General features: G+C 43.3%; 2 protein-coding genes across 4 annotated transcripts in view; both read left to right on the top strand.

Annotated features, from left to right (window-relative positions):
• Positions 1-590: 590 nt before the first annotated feature.
• On the top strand, positions 591-16990 carry usp36 (ubiquitin specific peptidase 36). Of its 3 annotated transcripts, XM_061750185.1 has the most exons (21): positions 591-715; positions 4462-4727; positions 4845-5060; positions 7035-7145; positions 8028-8130; positions 8198-8265; positions 8346-8416; positions 9671-9753; positions 9844-9955; positions 10039-10179; positions 11047-11147; positions 11227-11365; positions 11753-12115; positions 12245-12472; positions 13402-13508; positions 13733-14320; positions 15303-15499; positions 15588-15773; positions 16088-16107; positions 16441-16556; positions 16743-16881. In XM_061750185.1, exons 2-20 carry the CDS (start codon positions 4475-4477, stop codon positions 16519-16521), a joined length of 3168 nt encoding a protein of 1055 aa, XP_061606169.1. In that variant the 5' UTR covers positions 591-715; positions 4462-4474; the 3' UTR covers positions 16522-16556; positions 16743-16881. The 3 variants fall into 3 exon arrangements, with proteins under 3 accessions (XP_061606169.1, XP_061606168.1, XP_061606170.1); XM_061750184.1 differs by lacking the exon at positions 16088-16107 and having other exon boundaries at positions 16743-16990; XM_061750186.1 differs by lacking the exon at positions 16743-16881 and having other exon boundaries at positions 16441-16560.
• A 378-nt stretch (positions 16991-17368) lies between these two features.
• The window catches only part of LOC133466460 (cytohesin-1), a 41195-nt gene continuing 38189 nt past the window's right edge, over positions 17369-20374 (top strand). Inside the window, exon 1 of the mRNA XM_061750190.1 lies at positions 17369-18992. The gene's annotated coding sequence lies outside the window, so the exon portion shown is untranslated. The remainder of the gene's footprint in view (positions 18993-20374) is intronic.

Below are 20374 nucleotides of genomic sequence, written 5' to 3'. Positions count from 1 at the left end.
TGGGCCAACAAATAGCATCTATGTGTTATAAAGCTTTAAGCAACACATGTAGACAGACAGTATAACAATACTCACAGGCATATATTCTTTATCCTCTGCAAGAAAACGGCTAATATTACTGCAGATTACTGAGTCATCTACAGGATTAGAGCGAAACTTTTAAAAATATTATTTGATTTGATTTTTTGCATGACTGTATCATACTGCTACCCGGTGGCCAAGTCTTGCAAATATTAACTTCTTGATCTGGGGAATAAAAATGTCCACCAGAATACACAAACCCCTTTGCGTTCAACCGATCTTGATCTTTCAAATCAATCAAATTTGATTAGCACTAGAGCTTGAAAGATTTAATTCTTATTTTGCCTCTTTTAATGACGACGTTATTTTAGCACTAGAGTAGTTGACTCTAGTAAATGAGTAAACAGCACAACCAGCACGTCACGTGTGTCCCGTCTTTGTAGGCGTAATCACTATCTTAGCCGCCGATTGGCTCAACCTTCCGACCAAGGCGGGTCCTGTTCGTCGATTGGTTTCTGCGAGGCTCAACCTTCCCACCAAGGCGGGTCCTGTTCGCCGATTGGTTTCTGCGAGGTGGCCGTCAAACTGGTCACCGCCCTCTCATCATGCAGCATGGGCGAAAACAGCACCAGACCGACAAGCGACATCTGAGGAGCGGACCGCTCCGTTTTCAAGGCTTTTGAGCGCTTCAAAGGTGAGGCCGTAAGAGCTTTTAGAAATGAAAATACTTTTTATTTTTATTTATTTTTTATTTATTTATTTATATTTTTTGCTCGGGTTTCACTAGAGTGATGTCATTCGGGGTTGCTGGACGCTAACCACATTGCAGCAAAGCGAGGGGGCACTCGAAGCCTCTCCGCCACGTTAAGTTAGCCGACTGGCTAATTAGCCACCGCCGTCCTCATCTTGAAATGCAAACTCTCTATTCGACTTCCCGACATGAATGGCAAAATAATCACCCCACGGAGGCTCTGAGCGTTAACCCCGGCACGTCTCGTCGCCCTTCTGACGCCGTGTAATGTCGACATTCGTTCTCGGTTGAGGTTAGCAAGCTAGCATGCTAACCCCACGCTAAATGGCCCGACACGTCCTGGTCAAAGAACACTTGACACTGCCGAGGTGAAAATGGGAAAGCCCTTTTTAAGTAAGTTTAAGGTGGGAAACGCAATGAATTGAATGTATAACAAGGGAAATTTTTGTTTAGTTTTGATTTTTTCTCCAGCTGACAGCTGGAGCTGACCGGTCAGCGAGTCAATGCATTGACGCGATTGGTGACGACATTGGCAACCATTGTCATCTAGGTACTCTATTGCGACAAGGTCCTTTCAGATTGTATAGCTTTAAGCATCAATGTAGCCGTATACATTGACATCTCAATCGATTGGGATATGATTGAAAAGTCTATTTATTTCAGTACTCGTGGATTGGATAGCTAGATGAAACGGGAAAATTCCTGCCAAATTTCTACATTAAGAGTCGTTTTCATTTGCTGTAAGCTATAATCATCAAAATTATACATCTATTTTAAAAAAATCATGAAATACTTCACTTTGCGTGTGTGTAGTGCACTGCTATCATATGAGTTTCACTTTTTGAATTGAACTACCTAACTAAAGTAGGGATTTGGTACTATTCTAATTTATTGAGCTGTACCTGATCTTTGGGATTCGGCCCACCATGCAAGTCTACAAACTAGCAGTGTAAATTATCGGATTTTAATTGATTCCATTTTCCCTTATAGAAAAAGTAAATGACAGTGATGTAATTAAAAACAACTTCCTTCCTGCCCCCTCTTTTCTGGGATTTGCTTTAAAGTTAACCCACTTTTCGGGGATGGGGATAATAAAAAAACAAAACTGAAAATAATTGACACCACCCCTAAAAACAGTTTGTAATTCTGTATAGATGCCAAAAGATGGCGAAGAGGATTATAAAGCATCAACACCATGCATCTAGCATGTACACAATAATGAAACCATGTTACATAAATGACTTGCATTATTCAGCACAAACAAACCACCTTCATATGAGGCACATCAATTGTCTTAGCGAGCATACTCGTCTAATTACACTAGCACAAACTGACATAATGTCACATGGGCAAACCAATACGCGCACAAGCTATTAACACAAACGCTGTTAATTCATTAAACACCTCTTTTGGGATTTACACACAATAGTAAATACTGTAAATAAATCAATTATTTACATCTAACAACAATACCAAGATTCTACCAGAATGTAATAAAGAAATCATTTTATTGCTTAGGCCTGAGCACAAAACATTGAATAGATGAGATTTTCAGCAAAAAGTGGAGGTTAGGTCAAAAGAGAGGCACATTTGCGAATTTGAACAGCGAAAAGGCGGCGGTTCACCGTGTGTCTCCTGATACAAAATAAGATCTGAAACGTACGTTTTTTTTTTCTAGCACATAGCTCGGGTCAAAAGTTTCCAACGTCGAAGATTGATTCCTTTTGCAACATCTTTGTTGATGATCAGCGCAAATGAATCTGCGATTGCCTTCCATTAGGCTCTTAAGAGTCTGAAGGAAAGTAATGTGAAAATGATTCAGCTCGTGTTGTTGTCTCTTTCTTCGCGGAATTTAGTCGAAAGTTGATCATTTGAAAAAAATAAAAAGCCACTAGGGGGCTCTGAAAAGTCGCTAAGTTGACTATGCTGATTGTGCTTTTGTTCACAAACTCCTCATTGTTCACAGCTAGAAAAAACGTTTTGAGCAATAAACTCATATATATATATATATATATATATAAAATAACGACTTTTGGTCTGTGGAGCATTTTATAAAGTAATTGAACAAGCTTTGTCATTTTTATGTTAAGGCCCTTTTTGCAACGTGTAAGTAAGTAAGGATAAAAAAAGAGTAGCAAGAGTTGCAATTTCTGAAGCTTGATTCTGCACATTTTTCATTTACTTTTGTTATGTAATATCATTTATATAAGCACGGCAGACTGATGAATTGAAAATTATTCAATTCCGTGCCTTTGTGCATTAATGTTTGCCTTTTTAAAGTCCCTTGAATAACCAATTAGTTGCAATTAAAGGGTGACTGTTATCTTGCATAACAACGTCGTTGGCGCTACGGTGCCGGGTCGGGCATCGTGCCCTTGGGCTGCGTGTCATCCTTTGGCTCTGTGACGGCGGCGTGTGAAGGTCGCCGTGTCCTTGTGCATCTGTTCATGCCTCTTTCTTTCTACCCCCCCAACCCCACCCCCCTTTCCCCCACTCTAGCGACGACATCCGTCCTCCGTGATGTCTTTTCAGGCACTCTATACAGCAGTGGAATGATGTTGGAAAAAAGAGTATAGTTAGATTTGATGTCGAGCACTAGCATGCCATGCTTTATGATTATTAGATGACTGGTAGACCCTTGTTGTGGTCAGCGTACTCTAGGGTTTGAGTGCATTCGGTTACATTGTATCTAAAGGAGATAGTAGCCCTACTTCAACCGGTACAATAAACAAGCCGATACTGGGGCTTTTCGGTTTATGATAGTCCCGACATGCAGCATCTTGATGCTACAAACGGCATGCAGTGAACTAGCACTTCATGTTTTTTATCAGGTCATTTATGGCTCAGAAGTGTTTTTTTATGCAAATATAAATGTTAATTATGACTCTACTACTGTGTTAGCGTAGGGTGGTGATAAACTAGTTATGGTGCTGCAGTAGGAAGGGAACTCCATCATAAACCGAGGAACCCCTGTACAGTTAACTGAATAATTTGATGACAAAAAAGCTCAAAGTAAAATCACTGCTACGAAGCTTCGCGAGGATCATTATTCCATGACGATGAATGTTTCTGCAGGTGCTAGCAACAGTCGGTGTATTAATAAGTTGATGCGAAGGCGGCGAGCCAGGAGGAAAGAGTCTGTAAAAGAATGAGAATGTCCAAAGTTTGGGATCATTTCACACTTGACAAGGAAGACAATGGTAGCTCATCCCTTTTTTTGACAGCCAAGTAGTTAATGTAGGCCTGGATGATATGGTTTTCAAATGAAATCCCTCATTTATTTTTGCATTTTTTTTCTCTCCAAAAATCTGATTTAGCCCCAAAAATCTGATTTACTCAATCTACTCACTTTGGGTTCTACAGTCTTTAAAAATACTTGCAGCAGACTGTTTTGTTGCTCGTCTGATGCTCCAAACTGAACCAAATCCAAATTAGGGGTGGAAACTGTAACAGTGTATCGGCAGTTTAAGTAAGCTGCTAAAGAAGAAGAAGAGATCGTTTTGTTTTTTCTTTGAGGGGAGTCAAGGTGATCCCACAAAAAAAACGATATATCGATTCATTCGATTAATTGCCAAGCCCTAAGTTGACATTGAACCAACCGTGTTGTTACTGGCAAGTAGTTCTTCCATTTTTCCCTCGTTTGCTTCCTTCCATCCCAAACCATTAATTGACTTTTCGCTTCTTCTCAGTGATGTTCCAACAATGCCGATCGTGGACAAACTCAAGGAGGCGCTAAAGCCCAGTCGAAAGGAGTCGGGCGATGACGGCGATCTGAACAAGCTGCTGGCCTCGTCGGCCAAGAAGGTGCTCCTGCAGAAGATCGAGTTTGAGCCCGCCAGCAAGGGTTTCTCCTACCAGCTGGACAGCCTGAAGAACAAGTACGTGATCCTCAATCCCAGGAATGAGGACGCCGCCGGGCAGAAGGCGGCCGAGATCCCCCAAATCAAGAGGCAAGGTAAACAAACGGAGCGCTTTGGTTTACATTCACCATTGTACCCTCATAATGCACACATCTGTGCTTTACAGTATATAATGATCTTTTTATAATGTATTTGAGTGTGTGCGGTTTCAGAGAACACGGTCGAGGGCCAGGGCGACGGCATCGCCGCGCCGCAGAAAATGCTCTTCCCGGCCAACAAGCTGACCCTCAAGTGGGAGCGGGTGTACAGGGTGGGGGCCGGCCTCCACAACCTGGGCAACACCTGCTTCCTCAACTCCACCGTGCAGTGTCTCACCTACACGCCGCCGCTCGCCAACTACCTGCTGTCCAAGGAGCACAGCCGCGCCTGTGAGTTTTTCATCCCAAACGTAGCCCAGAATTGGTGGGTTTCTTTGCCCTTGTAGCAGACCTCCATCCATCAGTCTGTTTTCTGTAGCGCTTTTCCTCATCGGGGTTGTGGGTGAGCAGAAGCCTATCCCAGTTCATTTTGGGTGAGAGGTGGGGCACACACTGGACTGGTCGCCAGCCAATCGTAGGCAAACAAGCATTCACACTCACATTCACACCTACGGACAATTTCGAGTCTTAAATGAAACTAGCATGCATGTTAAAATGAAACTAGCATGCATGTTAAGTACGCGGATTAAACCCACACAAGCATGGGGAAAACATAAAAAGACGGCGAAGGTGGTCCTGAGCTGAGATTCGAAACCTCTTTAACGTGAGGCAGATGTGCTAACCACTCCGTGCACCGTGCAGCCTAACATGAAATTATAACATAATTGCTGCGACTACATTTTTTTGATATTTAATTTCCATCCATCCGCCCAGACTTCCCTCTCCCCAGCCACTTCATCCAGCTCTTCCGGGGGGATCCTGAGGTGTTCCCAGGCCAGCCAAAAGACAGCCTGGGTCGCCCTCGGGGTCTCCTCCTGGTGGGACGTGCCCGGAAGACCTCACCGGGGAGGCGTCCGGGAGGCATCTGAATCAGATGCCCCAGCCACCTCATCTGGCTCTTCTCGATGTGGATGAGCAGCGGTTCAACTCTTGAGATCCTCCCGGATGACCGAGCTTCTCACCCTATCGCTAAGGGAGAGCCCGGACACCCTGCGGAGGAAACTCATTTCGGCCGCTTGTATCCGGGATCTTGTTCTTTCGGTTACGACCCACAGCTCATGACCATAGGTGAGGGTAGGAACGTAGATCGACCGGTAAATCGAGCGCTGCACCTTTCGGCTTAGCTCCTTCTTTACCACAACGGATCGATACAAAGTCCACATCACTGCAGACGCTGCACCGATCCGCCTGTCGATCTCCCGTTCCATTCTTCCCTCACTCGTGAACAAGACCCCAAGATACTTGAACTCCTCCACTTGGGGCAGGATCTCATCCCCGACCTGGAAAGGGCACGCCACCCTTTTCCTACTGAGGACCATGGTCTCAGATTTGGAGGTGCTGATTCTCATCCCAGCAGCTTCACACTCGGCTGCGAACTGCTCCAGTGAGAGTTGGAGATCACGGCCTGATGAACCGGGAACGAGTCCGACTTGCTGCCGGATATGGGGACCAAACTCTGACAGCCCGTATCAGGGGGTTCGGTACTCCGTACTCCCGAAGCACCCCCCACAGGACTCCCCGAGGGACACGGTCGAACGCCTTCTCCAAGTCCAGAAAACATGTGTAGACTGGTTGGGCGAACTTCCACGCACCCTCGAGGACCCTGCCGAGGGTGTAGAGCTGGTCCACTGTTCCACGGCCAGGACGAAAACCACACTGCTCCTCCTGAATCTGAGATTCAACTTCCCGACGGACCCTCCTCTCCAGCACCCCTGAATAGACCCTACCAGGGAGGCTGAGGAGTGTGATCCCCCTGTAGTTGGAACACACCCTCCGGTCCCCCTTCTTAAAAAGGGGGACCACCACCCCAGTCTGCCAATCCAGAGGCACTGTCCCCGATGGCCATGCGATGTTGCAGAGGCGTGTCAACCAGGACAGCCCTACAACATCCAGAGCCTTTAGGAACTCCGGGCAAATCTCATCCACCCCCGGGGCCTTGCCACCGAGGAGCTTTTTAACCCCCCTCCAAGGACTCCAAATAGGGTGGGTACTCTCAACTGCTGTTTGGTGCATAGGCACAAACAACAGTCAGGACCCATATTATGTTGAAAACAAGGAATTTTTAGCTTGTAGTTGGTGTCACTCTAAAACAGACGTATACAAATACAGTACGCTTTACATTTTGGATATATATGCACACGTATCAATACTCTAGTAAGAAATTTCAATGTAATGATTAATTCTGCGCTTTTTGCTTTCTTTCAGGCCACCAGTCGGGTTTCTGTATGATCTGCGTCATGCAGAACCACATCATCCAGACCTTTGCCAACACGGGCAACGCCATCAAGCCCGTGTCCTTTATCAGAGACCTAAAAAGTAAGATCACCGCCTTCACTAGATCTTGTTTTGGTTGATGGCGTGACGCCCCGCTGTGACATCACACTGCAGTACATTAGACGAGCGCATGCCGGGGAAGGAATGAATGGCCGGCGAATGGGGAGAGGGGGAGCTGAGGTGTTAGTTTAGGTGCGGTCTCAAAGGACCGCCCCACAAAAAAAAAAAAAAAAAAAAAAAACGTCCCTTGCTACCTGCTTGCAGCTGCAGTCTCCATAACCACCGCCCACCCCCACCATCTTTCCATCTAGTGCCCTCTCTGTCTCCTTGTGACTGCAGACTTGGATGCTTTAGCACAAAAATACTTGTGACAAGACTGTTAGGGAAAAACAACAACTACATGTCATCACTTTTGAATTATTTGGGGAAAATAACAGCTGGACGTGACTTATTGCTGTTTGTGTGAAAGGATGCTTTGCTGGGAATGCGGTGATGAGCGCTTTAAATATCGACCAGCTTTGTACTCTTTTCTCCCCCTTGTGCCTCCAAGAGCGGCTTGAAGCTTTCTGAGCTACATTAGCGCTAATGCGATAAAAACACTAAGTGACCGTAAATGTTTCATTATGATTATCTTTTTTAATGTTTTTTTTTTTTTTAAAGTACGGGTTGCAAAAACATCCTGGGTGGTTACTCGGAAAAGGGTTCCCCAAATCTGCTTTGAAGTATGTTGTTGTGGCATTATACAATGATTAATTGTGCTCTTTTGGCAGTCATTAATGAATGACCATTCTGGACACCACACTCATGCCCTAACTTTTATTATGCTTAATAGTGTAATGAGAGCTTGCACTTCAAAATATTGTATTACAGTGGACAATTTATTCAAACATGCTGTTTTTTTGTTTGTGTTTTTTTTTGGTGCAGAAATTGCCCGACATTTCCGCTTCGGTAGCCAAGAGGATGCGCACGAGTTCCTGCGGTACACCATTGACGCCATGCAGAAAGCCTGTCTCAACGGCTACCCAAAGTAAGGCCTTTTGTTTGTCTCTTCTCTTTTTTTCAACAACAAATATTGGTTGAAAATTTTTGTGTAGGCTTGACAGGCAGACGCAGGCCACAACGCTAGTGCACCAAATCTTTGGAGGTTACCTGCGGTCCAGAGGTATTGATTGTTTCACAGCAACATGTCTCACAGGACTACTAGTTGATTGATCAAGGTATTTCTTTGTCATCTCTTTACAGTGAAATGTTCCATTTGTAAAAGTGTGTCCGACACATACGACCCTTACCTGGATATCGCTGTGGAGATACGGGTATGTTCCAACATACATTCTCATACAGTGCCGTGAAAAAGTATTGGCCCCCTTTTCAAATTCTGATATTTTTCCATAGTTTCTACACTTTGTTACATGATTATCAAACAAATGTAAATATCAGACATATAAACCCAGGTGTACTTAAAATGCTGTTTTTAAATGGTGACTATTGAAAGTTACCTGGCCCTGTGTGAAAAAGGCATGGGGCCCTAAACCTAAGAACTGGTTGGGCCACCCTCAACAGCAACAACTGAAATCAAACATTTTCTGTAACTGGCAATGAGTCTTTCACATCTCTGGCCCACTCTTCCTTGCAGAATTGTTTGAATTGATCAAAAATAGAGGATTTTCTAGCATGAACGGCCTTTTTACGGTCATGCTACTGCATTTCAATTGGATTCAAGTCATGATTTAACAAAGGGGGGTAATTACTTTTTTTGTATTTATTTTTTTAAACAGGGCCAGGTGACTTTGAAGTTCCCCCCCCCCGTAATAAAGGAAGTCACCATTTAAAAACAGTTGACAGTTTTAAGTTGACTTGGGTTATATCTGTCTGATATTTACGTTTGTTGGATGATCTTCAACATTAAACTGTGTAAACGAGGCAAAAATATAAGAATTTGAAAAGGGGGGCCAATAAATTTTTTACGGCGCTGGTTATACTTGTAATCTTAATCTTCTCTGATTTAGGCATATAGTTGCTCCGCCATTGTGGAACGCAATGTGTTCCGGTTGACTTAAGAGTAATTTAAAGAATAATGTTCACACAGGAAATATGAGTTAATTTGTTTCAGGCTCAAATCATAACAATCATAAAGCCGTTATTAACAGTAAAGGCGATGTTTTAATCAACATTTTTGACATAACTGTAATGCAAGTCTTGAGAGATGTCTACAACTGTATAATAAAACAAAACAAACAAGTCAAATAATTCTCATGTAAGACCACACCATTTCACCTTGCAAAAAAAATCATTGAAGCTTCAGCTGTTGGTGTGAAGGGAGAATAATACTTGATGTGGTTACCATCATACCCTGACCTCAACCCTATTGAGAACCAGTGGAGCATCCTTAAAAGAAAGACAAATAATTTAAAGAATAAGAAGAAAACAAATGGAAGGCCAGCAAACGTTTTAGCATTTTTTTTTAGATTTTTCAACTTAATAACAGGCCTTTTAGGATATATTGGAATTTATATTTGCTTGCAATGTATTAAACTCACTGTCACAACATTGTTCTTTCTGTCTTTTAGCAAGCTGTCAACATTGTGCGAGCCTTGGAGCTTTTTGTTAAACCGGATGTTTTGAATGGAGAGAATGCCTACATGTGTGCCAAGTGAGTCCAAAACCAGGTGTATATGTGGTCTGTTCCCATTTAAGATGAGTGAAGAGCAAGCCCACCACCCCGTTCCCTGTCCTCTCGCAGGTGCAAAAAGAAAGTGCCGGCGACAAAGCGTTTCACCGTCCATCGAACATCAAATGTGCTGACGCTTTCCCTCAAGAGGTTCGCCAACTTCAGCGGAGGGAAAATAACAAAGGTCAGCAAATAATTATTCAAGTTTGAAGGATTGCTCCAGTTTTTCTGTATATCTCATATTTCCCGTTTGTGCCTATTTTGTAGGATGTTGGCTATCCAGAGTTCCTCAACATCCGCCCCTACATGTCTCAGAGCGCAGGCGATCCCGTCATGTACGGCCTCTACGCCGTCCTGGTTCACTCCGGCTACAGCTGTCACGCTGGACACTACTACTGCTATGTCAAGGTGTGACCATTACATACGTGAGCGTCATCGTCAAAACAAAACAAAACAAAAAAAAAAACAATACAATTAACAAAAGCCTGTGAGGAAATTTGTGTTCATCCTAAATTCTCAAAAGGGTCAACCCTCCTATTAAGTTTGTGTACACTAAAAATATTGATTGGTCGATTTGACCCGCTGCACGTTCAAGACGCTATATTTATCTTATGGTTGTTGTGTTGTTAAAAATAAATACTGTGCTATATAGAAATATATGAAAACACAGTTTATGATGATAAAATAACGGTGGGTTTGGTAGCAAATCACTGCAGTGTCTTAGCCTTTTCGGGTACAGTAATGTTTACTTTCACTGTGGTTTCCGAAATGGCTTTTTCTTGAGTTTTAAACTAATATCTTAATTTAACAGGAGGCTGAAAAAGGTAGCTCGAATGCTGCAGCACACTGCTCCCTAGTGGCGTGCCCTATGCACTACAGCACTGAGTCGAACTATACTCATACACTGGACAAAGCGCATTTCTATTTGTTTAATGGGTTAGTTTTCAATGGAAATGACAAGCTTTTTGAAGCTTTTTTTCCTTCTTTTTAAGAAAAACGTCCATGTCCAAATGAATGAATCCCCTATCTTCTCAATGTGTAGATAATGTTAAAATGATCTTGATTATTCTAGAAGGTTCCAAGATCCTTTACAGTGGTGCAACAAATTAGGGCTGGGCGATTAATTGAAATTTAATTGTGATTTTCGTTTTGGCTTCTCATGATCATTGTTGGATTACATTGTGGTTATCATTTCTTTGTTTGACCCATGGTAGAATGGAATACTATCTATTTGACTTTGAGTTTTATTTTTTTATCTGTCTTGTGTTCGTCTAGGCAAGCAATGGACAATGGTACCAAATGAACGACTCCATGGTGCACTCTAGTAACATCAAGGTGGTCTTGAACCAGCAGGCTTATGTGCTTTTCTACTTGAGGTGAGAAGCTGTGCACAACTGCAAGACTCAGTAACGTCTTTATACTATTTTACTGATTTGTTGTTTCTCTTTATTGAAGGATCCCAGAAACAAAGAAGAATGCAGACGGCCACATTGGCAAACAGGGAATGTTGCATTCTGGGAAGAACAGTGTTTCGTCAGAGCAAATAAAACGGGTCAATCTAAACGGACCGCTCTCTTCCCCGCAGGTCACAAAGGTACATCCCTCATAGACATGTGAAACCAGTCTTTTTGAGGCCAGCCTTTATTGTGAGTGGATGACGTATTTGGAACACTAATCATAGTTTGAATATTTGTTTATTTAGCCAAGGCGCATATATGTCTTTAGAGAAATCTCATTGCACACCAAATAAATGTCAAAAGAAGTGGATACACAGGTTAATTGTACATTTTGCCATCTAGCGGAAAAGCATTTAATTGTTCTGCATGCCACTGTATGTCGCTGGCATATAGAGAGTTTGAATTAGAATTAGAAATTGTGTTGAACAAAGATATGTTCTCGCGACAGCACAGTGGTTGGGAATCACCGCATTGGAGGGATGTCCTCTATTGGAGTGAATACGGTTTTTATGTCCGTTTGACAGAAACTTGAGCCAGCGCAACTGCGTAAGATCCAGTCCATGGATGGCGGTTTGGGCCTGCCGGTCGCCAGAAACGGCACGAGCAGCCAGCCGCCGCCCCAGCCCCGACTCTCCGGCTGGACGTCGTCTTCCAACGGCGGCCCCAAGGTGTCCAGCGGGCCCACGGTTATCGAGGAGCCCTTCAAGAAGCTGAAGAAGCCAGAGAGTCAGAACCAGTCGCGCTGCGGCACGCCGACGGCGTCCAACAGCAACGGCGTCGGCAGGGCGGACGGAGACAAAAAGCAAGACAGCGGCAGAGGCCTCACTCCGTCTACCTCATTCAAGTCTCTGTCCGACTCCTCCTTCGCCGACACCGCCGAATCAAAGGTAAGTCAACTGTCGCTCCATTGCTTTCAAGCGGCCGGAGTGCTGTACCGTATGGATGAAATTGCGTCGTCGTACTAATGTATGTGCCACGTTTGTGCGTGCATTTTTGCTCATCATTCTCTTAACCAGGACACCGCGAGTCCGAAGAGCGCGCCGGCAGGAGGTGCTCCCTCTACCTCTCGCAAAGCTTCTAGCGTCACGGCGTCTCCGGTCAAGAGCGTGGAGCGCTCGCACAGCGCCGAGGAGCAGAAGACGGTGAAAACGAAACCCCCGGCCCTCAACAACATCACGTCGGAAGCCAATGGCAGCACCATGTCGCCGCCGCCCGCCAAGAAGCTGGCGCTGTCGGCCAAGAAGGTGAACGACATTTCCATCCGTGCTGATACAGCAGAACAGCGGTTCTCAAACATTTTACACCAAATAGCACCTCGAAAAAAAATACATACATTAAATTCCAGTACAGTCAATCCCCCCTCCATCACCATAAGTGAAATCCGTAATATAGAAATACCCTACCTAAATAAACCCTTGGCATGTCTTTAAACACACTTATAAAACAATGCAGACATTTAAACACAATGTACTGAGAGAGTGCAAGTGCATGGGATGACAAAAATATTGTCCAAACATAAGATAAAACAAAAAGAATTCGCGATATAGCAGGACCGCGAAGTGTGAACCGCGATTTTGCGGGGTTTTACTGTAGTCATAGGCACAGTTGTTGTTTTATTTCTCACTCCTATGGCATTTTTTTTCTACTTAAAAAATGGTGACAATTGTCTGAAAACAAGTGACTTTTTTGTGTAATGAGTCTTATTTTCATTGGTTTTAACGAGAAATAAGACATAATCTTGGTAAGCTTTTGAGTTTTCGCAGTGTATGGAATTGAATATATGAGCAGCATTAAGAGCAGTCAGCAGCGTTGTCGTTTTAAAATCAAGTCAGATCTCAAAGGAACTGTTATGAGAGACTAAAAACATTGCATCGCTCCTCCCAATGTGACTCAGTAGAATGATGGCACATGAACATATCCTTCCTTGTGAATGTAACGGTCTAATCAACCACACAGTCGATATAGTTTATCTTCTTTTCCTTTTTTACCTTCTTTTTTTTCTAACCATTTCTAATTGTTCTCTGCCATGCCCCCCTTCCTCTTTGCTCCTCCATCTTTTCCTGCCATCCCCCCTTCCTTTATTTAATTTAATTCTCTCCTTTTTTTTTTGTCACATTCATGGCTACTTTTTTCTTTTAGACCACCAAGTTTTTATTTTTGTCGATAACTGCAGGCTCGCAGTCGGAGTCTGAGCAGCATTGAGGCTCTGCGGCGACTGTCCGGCGACCCCCTTCATCCAAATCACCCTAACCACCCCGCCGCTACGCCTAACACTCACAGGTAGGAAGTTTGTTGTCTGTTTTAGTTTATTTGGTAAGGAAAAGCTTACGTAAGGTAAAATTCATTTCACCTGGAAAAATCATAATGCATTTTAGTTCATCTTGAAATTGCGCCCCAAAGGCCAATTTGCCTAACGTTTGGTGAGCATCGTAAGTGGAGGGAAAAAAACCCTCCACAAAATGCATAATAAAAACAACAAATTGATCAAGTTACTCTTTTCCCAGAGCTTCATCCCATTCCCCGGAAAACCACTCATCTCCTTTGAAATGGTTCCATCTCGCCATGCCGCACGCCAGCCCGTCTCTGAACGGCTTCCACCGTCCTGCGCAAAACAGCCCCGAGTCCTCCCACCAGCCCCAAGAAGAACCAAACGTCCCTCCTACTCAAAACGTCAACCAAAAGAAGAAGAGGAGAAAGAAGCGGCGCCACTCCGAGGTGGAAGCCGACGCGGGTGCGGTGGCGAAGGCGCCGTCCAACCTCGCCGGCGAAAAGAAGAAAAAGAAGAAGCGAAAGAGAGAGCAAGACGACGGTGAGAAGACTGCGCCGAGAGAAAGTGCCCCGTCCCATCTGGATCCGTCCAAGCAGGAAGAGGACGACTGGTGCCAGGGCGGCATTTGGAGTCTCTCCCGCCCTCAGGTAGCCGAGGAGCCCAAACAGAAGCGAGACTCCGCCGCGGAGGCCACATGTCAGACCAATGGGAAAGAACATGCGGTAGACTGTGGGTTGTTGAAGAAGAAGAAGAAAAAGAAGAGGAAAAAGGTGACGCTGAAAGCTCCGCAGGACACAAATTCAACGTGTGTCGCATCAGAAAGGTGAGAAAAGCACTTATGTATTTGCTCAACTGCAGCAGTATGAGAGAGGAGGACAATAGGCCTGAGGTGTTTTATACCCAGGACTTTTAACTTCTTGTTGCCAGTCAATCACAGGGCACATTTAGACAAAAAAATCAAATTCACAGCTTTGGTCAGTTTAGAGTCTTCAGTGAGCCTAACATGCATGTTTTTTGGTACGTTGCTGCAGATTAACGCATCACTTGGTGTAGAAATAAGGAGGAAAAAGTGCGTTAAAGTCAGAGGTTGTCTAAAGTTTGGGCTAATTTCACACTTAGAAAACAAGATCAACTGCAGTGTGTACTGCCAAGCAAAAATAAGTAATGTACCACAAGATGCTGTTGATGAGTGCCAAAACAAAGTACTGATGTTAATTTAATATGTCCGACCACTGCTAGTTAGAATGTATTGTACTTCCCCCACAGGAGGTCCGGCACAGACACAATTGTCGCTTTATTGAACAAAAGCTAACAAAATAAACGTACGAAGTACATACATACACGAGCTGCTGGCGCCCAGGCATTTAACACGCACACTGGCTAACAGTTAGCCACTTAACAGCCGCAAGCTAACCTGAGCTCACGACAGCCAACTCTACACTCTCATTGGCTGACTCCCATGTCGCTCACCGGGTTCAGGCCCCGCCTTTTAAAGCCACATACACTCAAAGTCACAAATGTTAGTGTGGAACGTAATGACGGTGACTCCAAGTGGACGATAATAATACCTAAAGCTCACATGCACGTTGTTTAATAATGCAAAGCACATCTTAAATTTAAGTTTTTGTCACAATTAATAGGAACTAAAGATGAAGATTTACTTGTTTTTTTTGGGGTTTTTTTTTAGTCAGTGGCCAGGCACTCCAGACACACAACTTTGCATATAGAAGCAAATAAAAAGTCAGTTTTCCATAATGTCTCATTTAACCATCAAACCATTTTGAATTGACATCTCCCTCCCGCAGCCGTACCGAGGCCGCTGCCGATCCGAGCGACGAGATCGTGCTCACAAAGAAAGTGAAAGTGAAGAAGAAGAAGAAGAGGCTGAAAGAAGAGGACGAAGAGAGTCAGCCCAGCTCGGAGGGAAAGAACGGCGACGCAGCGGAGCCCCCGCCCAAAAAGAAAGCGGCGGGGGGTGAAAAGCCACGCAAACGGAGCACGGGTACGCACATGCGTCCACAAAGAAGCAAGAAGAAAAGTAGAAAAAAAGTAGCATGTTGTTGAGTCAATCTGTTTCTGTCATTTTGCAGCCTCTGTGGTGGTTTGGGACAGCCAGGTGAAGGACGGCTACAGGCGTTGTCAGGCGCCAGCGAGCGATGCGTCGGGAGAAGCCCTGGCGCGCGCCATCGCTCGCGGGTCCTGGGACGGCAAAAAGAGCAGCGACGTGGTGGAGGAGCTGCTCCGGAACGCCTCGGACAAAGCCTACGGCGCTAGCGGTGAGACCGGTCTGTTGCCAGATTTGAGGTTCACCAATTCAGCGCACGGCGGTGCCTTAAAACAAGAATTTCATTTGTTCCGTCACCACACTTCTATCTCAAATCATCTTTCCCCATTGAAATGAATTGAAAAGCAATTTCATCCTCCCATAGAAGACAAAAAAATTGTCGGACTGTTTTAATGAGAAAAATAGTGATGACATACCTAAATAGCATTAAACTGTTTTTGTCACACTGCATCAACGATGGATATACTGTACACGGAAGTCTTCAGTATAGATATAGACGTCTCATCACGTCCCATCTCCTTGCAGAGAATAAAGAATATATGAACGTGAGTACCGTTATATTCAATGTGTTCCGATACCAGTAATGCGTTTCCTATTATGTGTTTGCATTAAGCTAGCGGACTAAAGTTGAACTCATGTTTGTTTTAAATACACAACGTTCAATTCTCCTGGTTTCATGTTTAGTTTGGCAGTAAACTGAAACTGGGAGTGCCATTAAACTTTTTGAAGAACGTGCTGCTGCTTGTGAGGTCACTCCCACCATGGAGTGCACCAGCTTGGTCACGGAACAAAATTAACTGGTCGACATTTTGTGGCTCGGCCCTTTTGACTGTCGTACCGTCCGTCGTTTTGATGCATTTTTTCTTTGTCCGCTCTAGTCCTCAGTTGGGACGGCGACGTCTCCGCCATCAGTCGAGATGCCATCCAAGATGTCCGCCGTGCCAAGTGTGACACTGTGATCGACGAGTGGGACGAAGACTTTGATAGTGGGAAGGTGAGAGGAGCATTTGGCCTGTTTAGCTTTTTTTGTGTGTGTGATGCCACTGTAGATGGTATCAGTCATGGCAAAGAGTAAAAAGGTGATGATAACCCTCATCTGACTGACTTTCCGCATGCCAAGAAAGGCTTTTCAAATGATCTTGTGCTGACTGTCCTCGTCCTTCTGTTGCGGTATGACCAGGTGAAGAAAACAAAGAGCTTCAAGAGGGAAAAGTGGCGAGGCGGCAGCAGCATCTTCCAGAAGATCCAGGACCACCGCAACAAGTGGTCCGTGACGCCCGGCGGGAAGCGAGCCTTTGCCGGGCGTCGCTGACACTAGCCGACTGGAAACCAAGACAACACCAAAAAACAACAACCTGTAACTCTTCCACTTTTTTGTTCTCAGTTGTGAATGAGCCAATCACAAACAATGGGACTGATGGACCACCATTTTGTATGCCCTGCTTCAGGCTCTTCTTTTTTCCCACGCTGTTTTGTCCCATTTTTAACACCTCTGTGCCACTGGATCTCTGCGTCAGATTCAGAGTTATATATATTTTGGGGGATTTCAAAATTGCGTTCTGATTTTATACTTATCTGCCAGTGTTTTATGTTGCAGTGCAGAGTGGCTAGTTTTTAAGGACCAATTATTATTATTATTTTTTTTTTTTTTTTACCACCCAGGTCCACAATTTATGGAGCCCCAGACGTGACGTGGGCGGAGAAAGAGAATTCCACTGTGGCCACAATATAGATGTAATGTGTGCACAAAGGACAGTTTGGTAAGCAAATGGCGCGCACCTTCGCTAGGTTCTAGCAAAGGTGCGCGCCATTTGCTTACCCAGACGTCCAGGTTGTTCACTAAACCCACAATTATTTTGTGCGGAAATATACTACTGTATTTCATGGCCACAAATTACCATTTTGTGCTCACGCTATGTCTACCGTGGCCACAATTTATTTTTTTTATTTATTTTTTTTGCACCCGCCCTATGTCATGTCAGGTTCGGCACAATTTTCTCTCCCCCCCCCCCCCCCCCCCATTGCGTTATTATTATGTACAAGTTCATATTGAATTCAACCCCACTGTTCTGGTTGGTCAGCGCATTTGTTGGCGGGGGGAGTTTTTTAACTCCCGGTTCAACGTTGCACTTGTTCTTTGCCACGTGTTAGTTGAATTAATGAATTTGAGCTCTATGCAATTTGTTTTCCTAGCTGCCAGTCACCTCCCCAAACTGGACGGAGACTCAGGAAGCCATCCCGTTTGTACTGTCCGCCATTGCAAGCGTTTTATATACGTCTAGCGTGCCGGGAAAACTAGACCAGGCTTTCCACAAAATGGGGTCATGTACTGTACAAATAACACAAAAGACGCTAATTTACAGCAAAAAAAAAAAAAAAAAATGGAACCCACTTCCCACAGTGTTGGGACCCCCCTGCACCAACATCATGACACAAAATGCATTTGAGTGTACAGTCCTCCCATACTGTAAAGATTTGCCCCTTCTTTCCATTCTAGAGATTTTGCCTTGAATTGGCTATATAAATATATATATATATATATATATATATAAAATAGTGTTATGAATATATGGAAAAGACATGTTTAATGGTTCAGTTGGTGGGTGTTCGCCTGCACACGCGTTTTGTCGAGAGGCCGCACAGCCCCCGAAACAGACTCACCGCATTGTGTTCGCACCTGTTGGAATTAAAATAAGGTGCAAGAAAAAAACTTTTTTTTTTTTTTTAAGATGCTGCTGCTGTTTTTTGTTTGATTGGGAGTCAATAAGTCCTTTCCTCCCCCTTTGTTCATTCCTTCCTTTAATACCATCCTTGTTTCCTTCCATCTATCATCCTTCCTATCCCTTCTTTCCATATATTCTTCTTTCCTGCCCTCCATTCTGTCCTTCCTGTCCTTCCCTCCTCTCCCTTCCTCAATTTTATTCCATCCTTCATTCCTTCCTCTCGTATCATGTTTCCTTGCAGCCTCTGGAGCTGTAACGAACGCAATAAAATAAAAGGACTGCAAATACATTGCTTCGGACAAACTATTATGGTAAGATTTATCAGTTGCATTGAAAATGTAAGCATTAAAAAAAAAAAAAACACCGCCCAACTTTTTGCAAAGGTGAAGTTGGAGGGTGACGTCACGGAGGAGGTGGGCGGGGCCTGCGCGCGTGTCCGCCAACCGGCGGCGTCAGAAGTCAAGCTGCTCTCGTTTTGTCAACGCGTCCACAAAACGTGAGTTAGGTTGGGCTTGTTCTGTGTTTCGGAGTGAAAAGGACCAGGGTGAGGACCGAGGAGGCGGAGGAACCGAGCGCGAGAGACGAAGCAGGTTTCCGGCTCCCTTCGGGCGGTTCGCTGACGGCCGCCGCCGCCCCGCCGCCTTCCCCGGCCACTGAGACGCCCTCACGCCGCCTGAGGAGCACCACGATGGAGGGAGACCCTCCAGGTTTGTCCCCACCTACTCTCACTTTCTCACATCTACCATGCCACTTGCGATATATATAGATAGATTTTTTTTTTTTTAAATGTTTTTATGTGATGTATTTGACGTCACACACAAAAAAAGTTTGAATGTGATGTATTAGACGTCACACTGCAGATATGACGGCACGCTGCTACTGGAGTGAGCAACTAATGCGTTGACAGGTGGAAATGATGCGAAACGGTTCATCATCGCGTGCTGAGGTTGGCGAGGCAATGATGGAAGCTTCTTATCAATTATGCATCACTTTTTAGTATTCGGTGTGCTTGCGGTGCGTCTCAAAATAGAGCAGCAGGAAGCAGTGGCCTCATTGCAACGTTTGCAGCTCATGCTCTAAAAAAAGAAAAGTATTATATATACTGGCAGCATTTGTGTGTTCAATTTTCATACGTGTTTAAGTGTTTGTTATATTTTCTAATGTTTTTATGTTTCATAGCTACATTTCTAATATTCCTTTTATTTTATATATTTCCCATTATTTTTATATACGACTATGCTGCAAAACCAAGTTGACCAGGAAAATACAGTATTCTGCATTTAAGTATACATACTGTATATATCTTTAAATTATATTTGTAATAAGTATTTTTTTTCAATTTATTTAAACATTTTTTACATTTATTTTGTTTTTATTTTTTAAATGTTGTTTGTGTTTTTTCATTTTATAATACCTTGTATTATATAAGTAATTATAGCAAAACCTCCAGTCAAACCTGACTATATAGTCCTGCACATGAATATATAATGTGTATATTTTGAAATCTTATCTTTTTATTCTTCAAATATATTTATTTTTTTCTGTTTGTATGCTATTTTTTAAAAACATTTTAGAATATTTATCTTATTGTTTTTTTTTTTATTGTATATTTTATTATAGAAGTACTTGGAGAAAACCCCCCAGTCGAATCAGAAAATAAAGTATCCTGCATATAAATATACACTGTATATTTTTAAAATAAAAGTTCAATAATTTTTTTCATTTTAATAAATTTTTTCATTTTAAATGTATTTTACTGTTTTTAAAATACTTTTAAGGATATTTTATTGTGTATACATATAGATTATATATACATGATTAAATTTTTACAGATACACATACTGTATATACATTATGTATACATATTGTTATATATAGATTTTTTTTTTTTACTTTTTACATTTATCATTTTCATTTTATTTTTATACATTTATTTTTAATGTACTTTGATTTTTTTTGATGATATTTTTGTCACCATTTCTTTAACGTCAACCGACTACGATAAAACAAAACTTCCAACGTAGGCAAACCTTTTGCGACTTGAGCACAGTGAGCATTTTTCGAATCCAAAGGATTAACTCCACAGGTG

The sequence above is a fragment of the Phyllopteryx taeniolatus genome, chromosome 16, assembly GCF_024500385.1.
Source record: "Phyllopteryx taeniolatus isolate TA_2022b chromosome 16, UOR_Ptae_1.2, whole genome shotgun sequence".
NCBI lineage: Eukaryota > Metazoa > Chordata > Actinopteri > Syngnathiformes > Syngnathidae > Phyllopteryx > Phyllopteryx taeniolatus.
This window is presented reverse-complemented; position numbering and strand designations above follow the sequence as displayed.

Bases quoted from the DNA above. Each gene is read 5' to 3' on its own strand.
- usp36 (XM_061750184.1), top strand. From the start codon at position 4,475: ATGCCGATCGTGGACAAACTCAAGGAGGCGCTAAAGCCCAGTCGAAAG. The intron at 15,774-16,440 runs GTGAGACCGGTC...TGTCCGCTCTAG, and splicing joins CAAAGCCTACGGCGCTAGCG to TCCTCAGTTGGGACGGCGAC. The intron at 16,557-16,742 runs GTGAGAGGAGCA...CGGTATGACCAG, and splicing joins AAGACTTTGATAGTGGGAAG to GTGAAGAAAACAAAGAGCTT.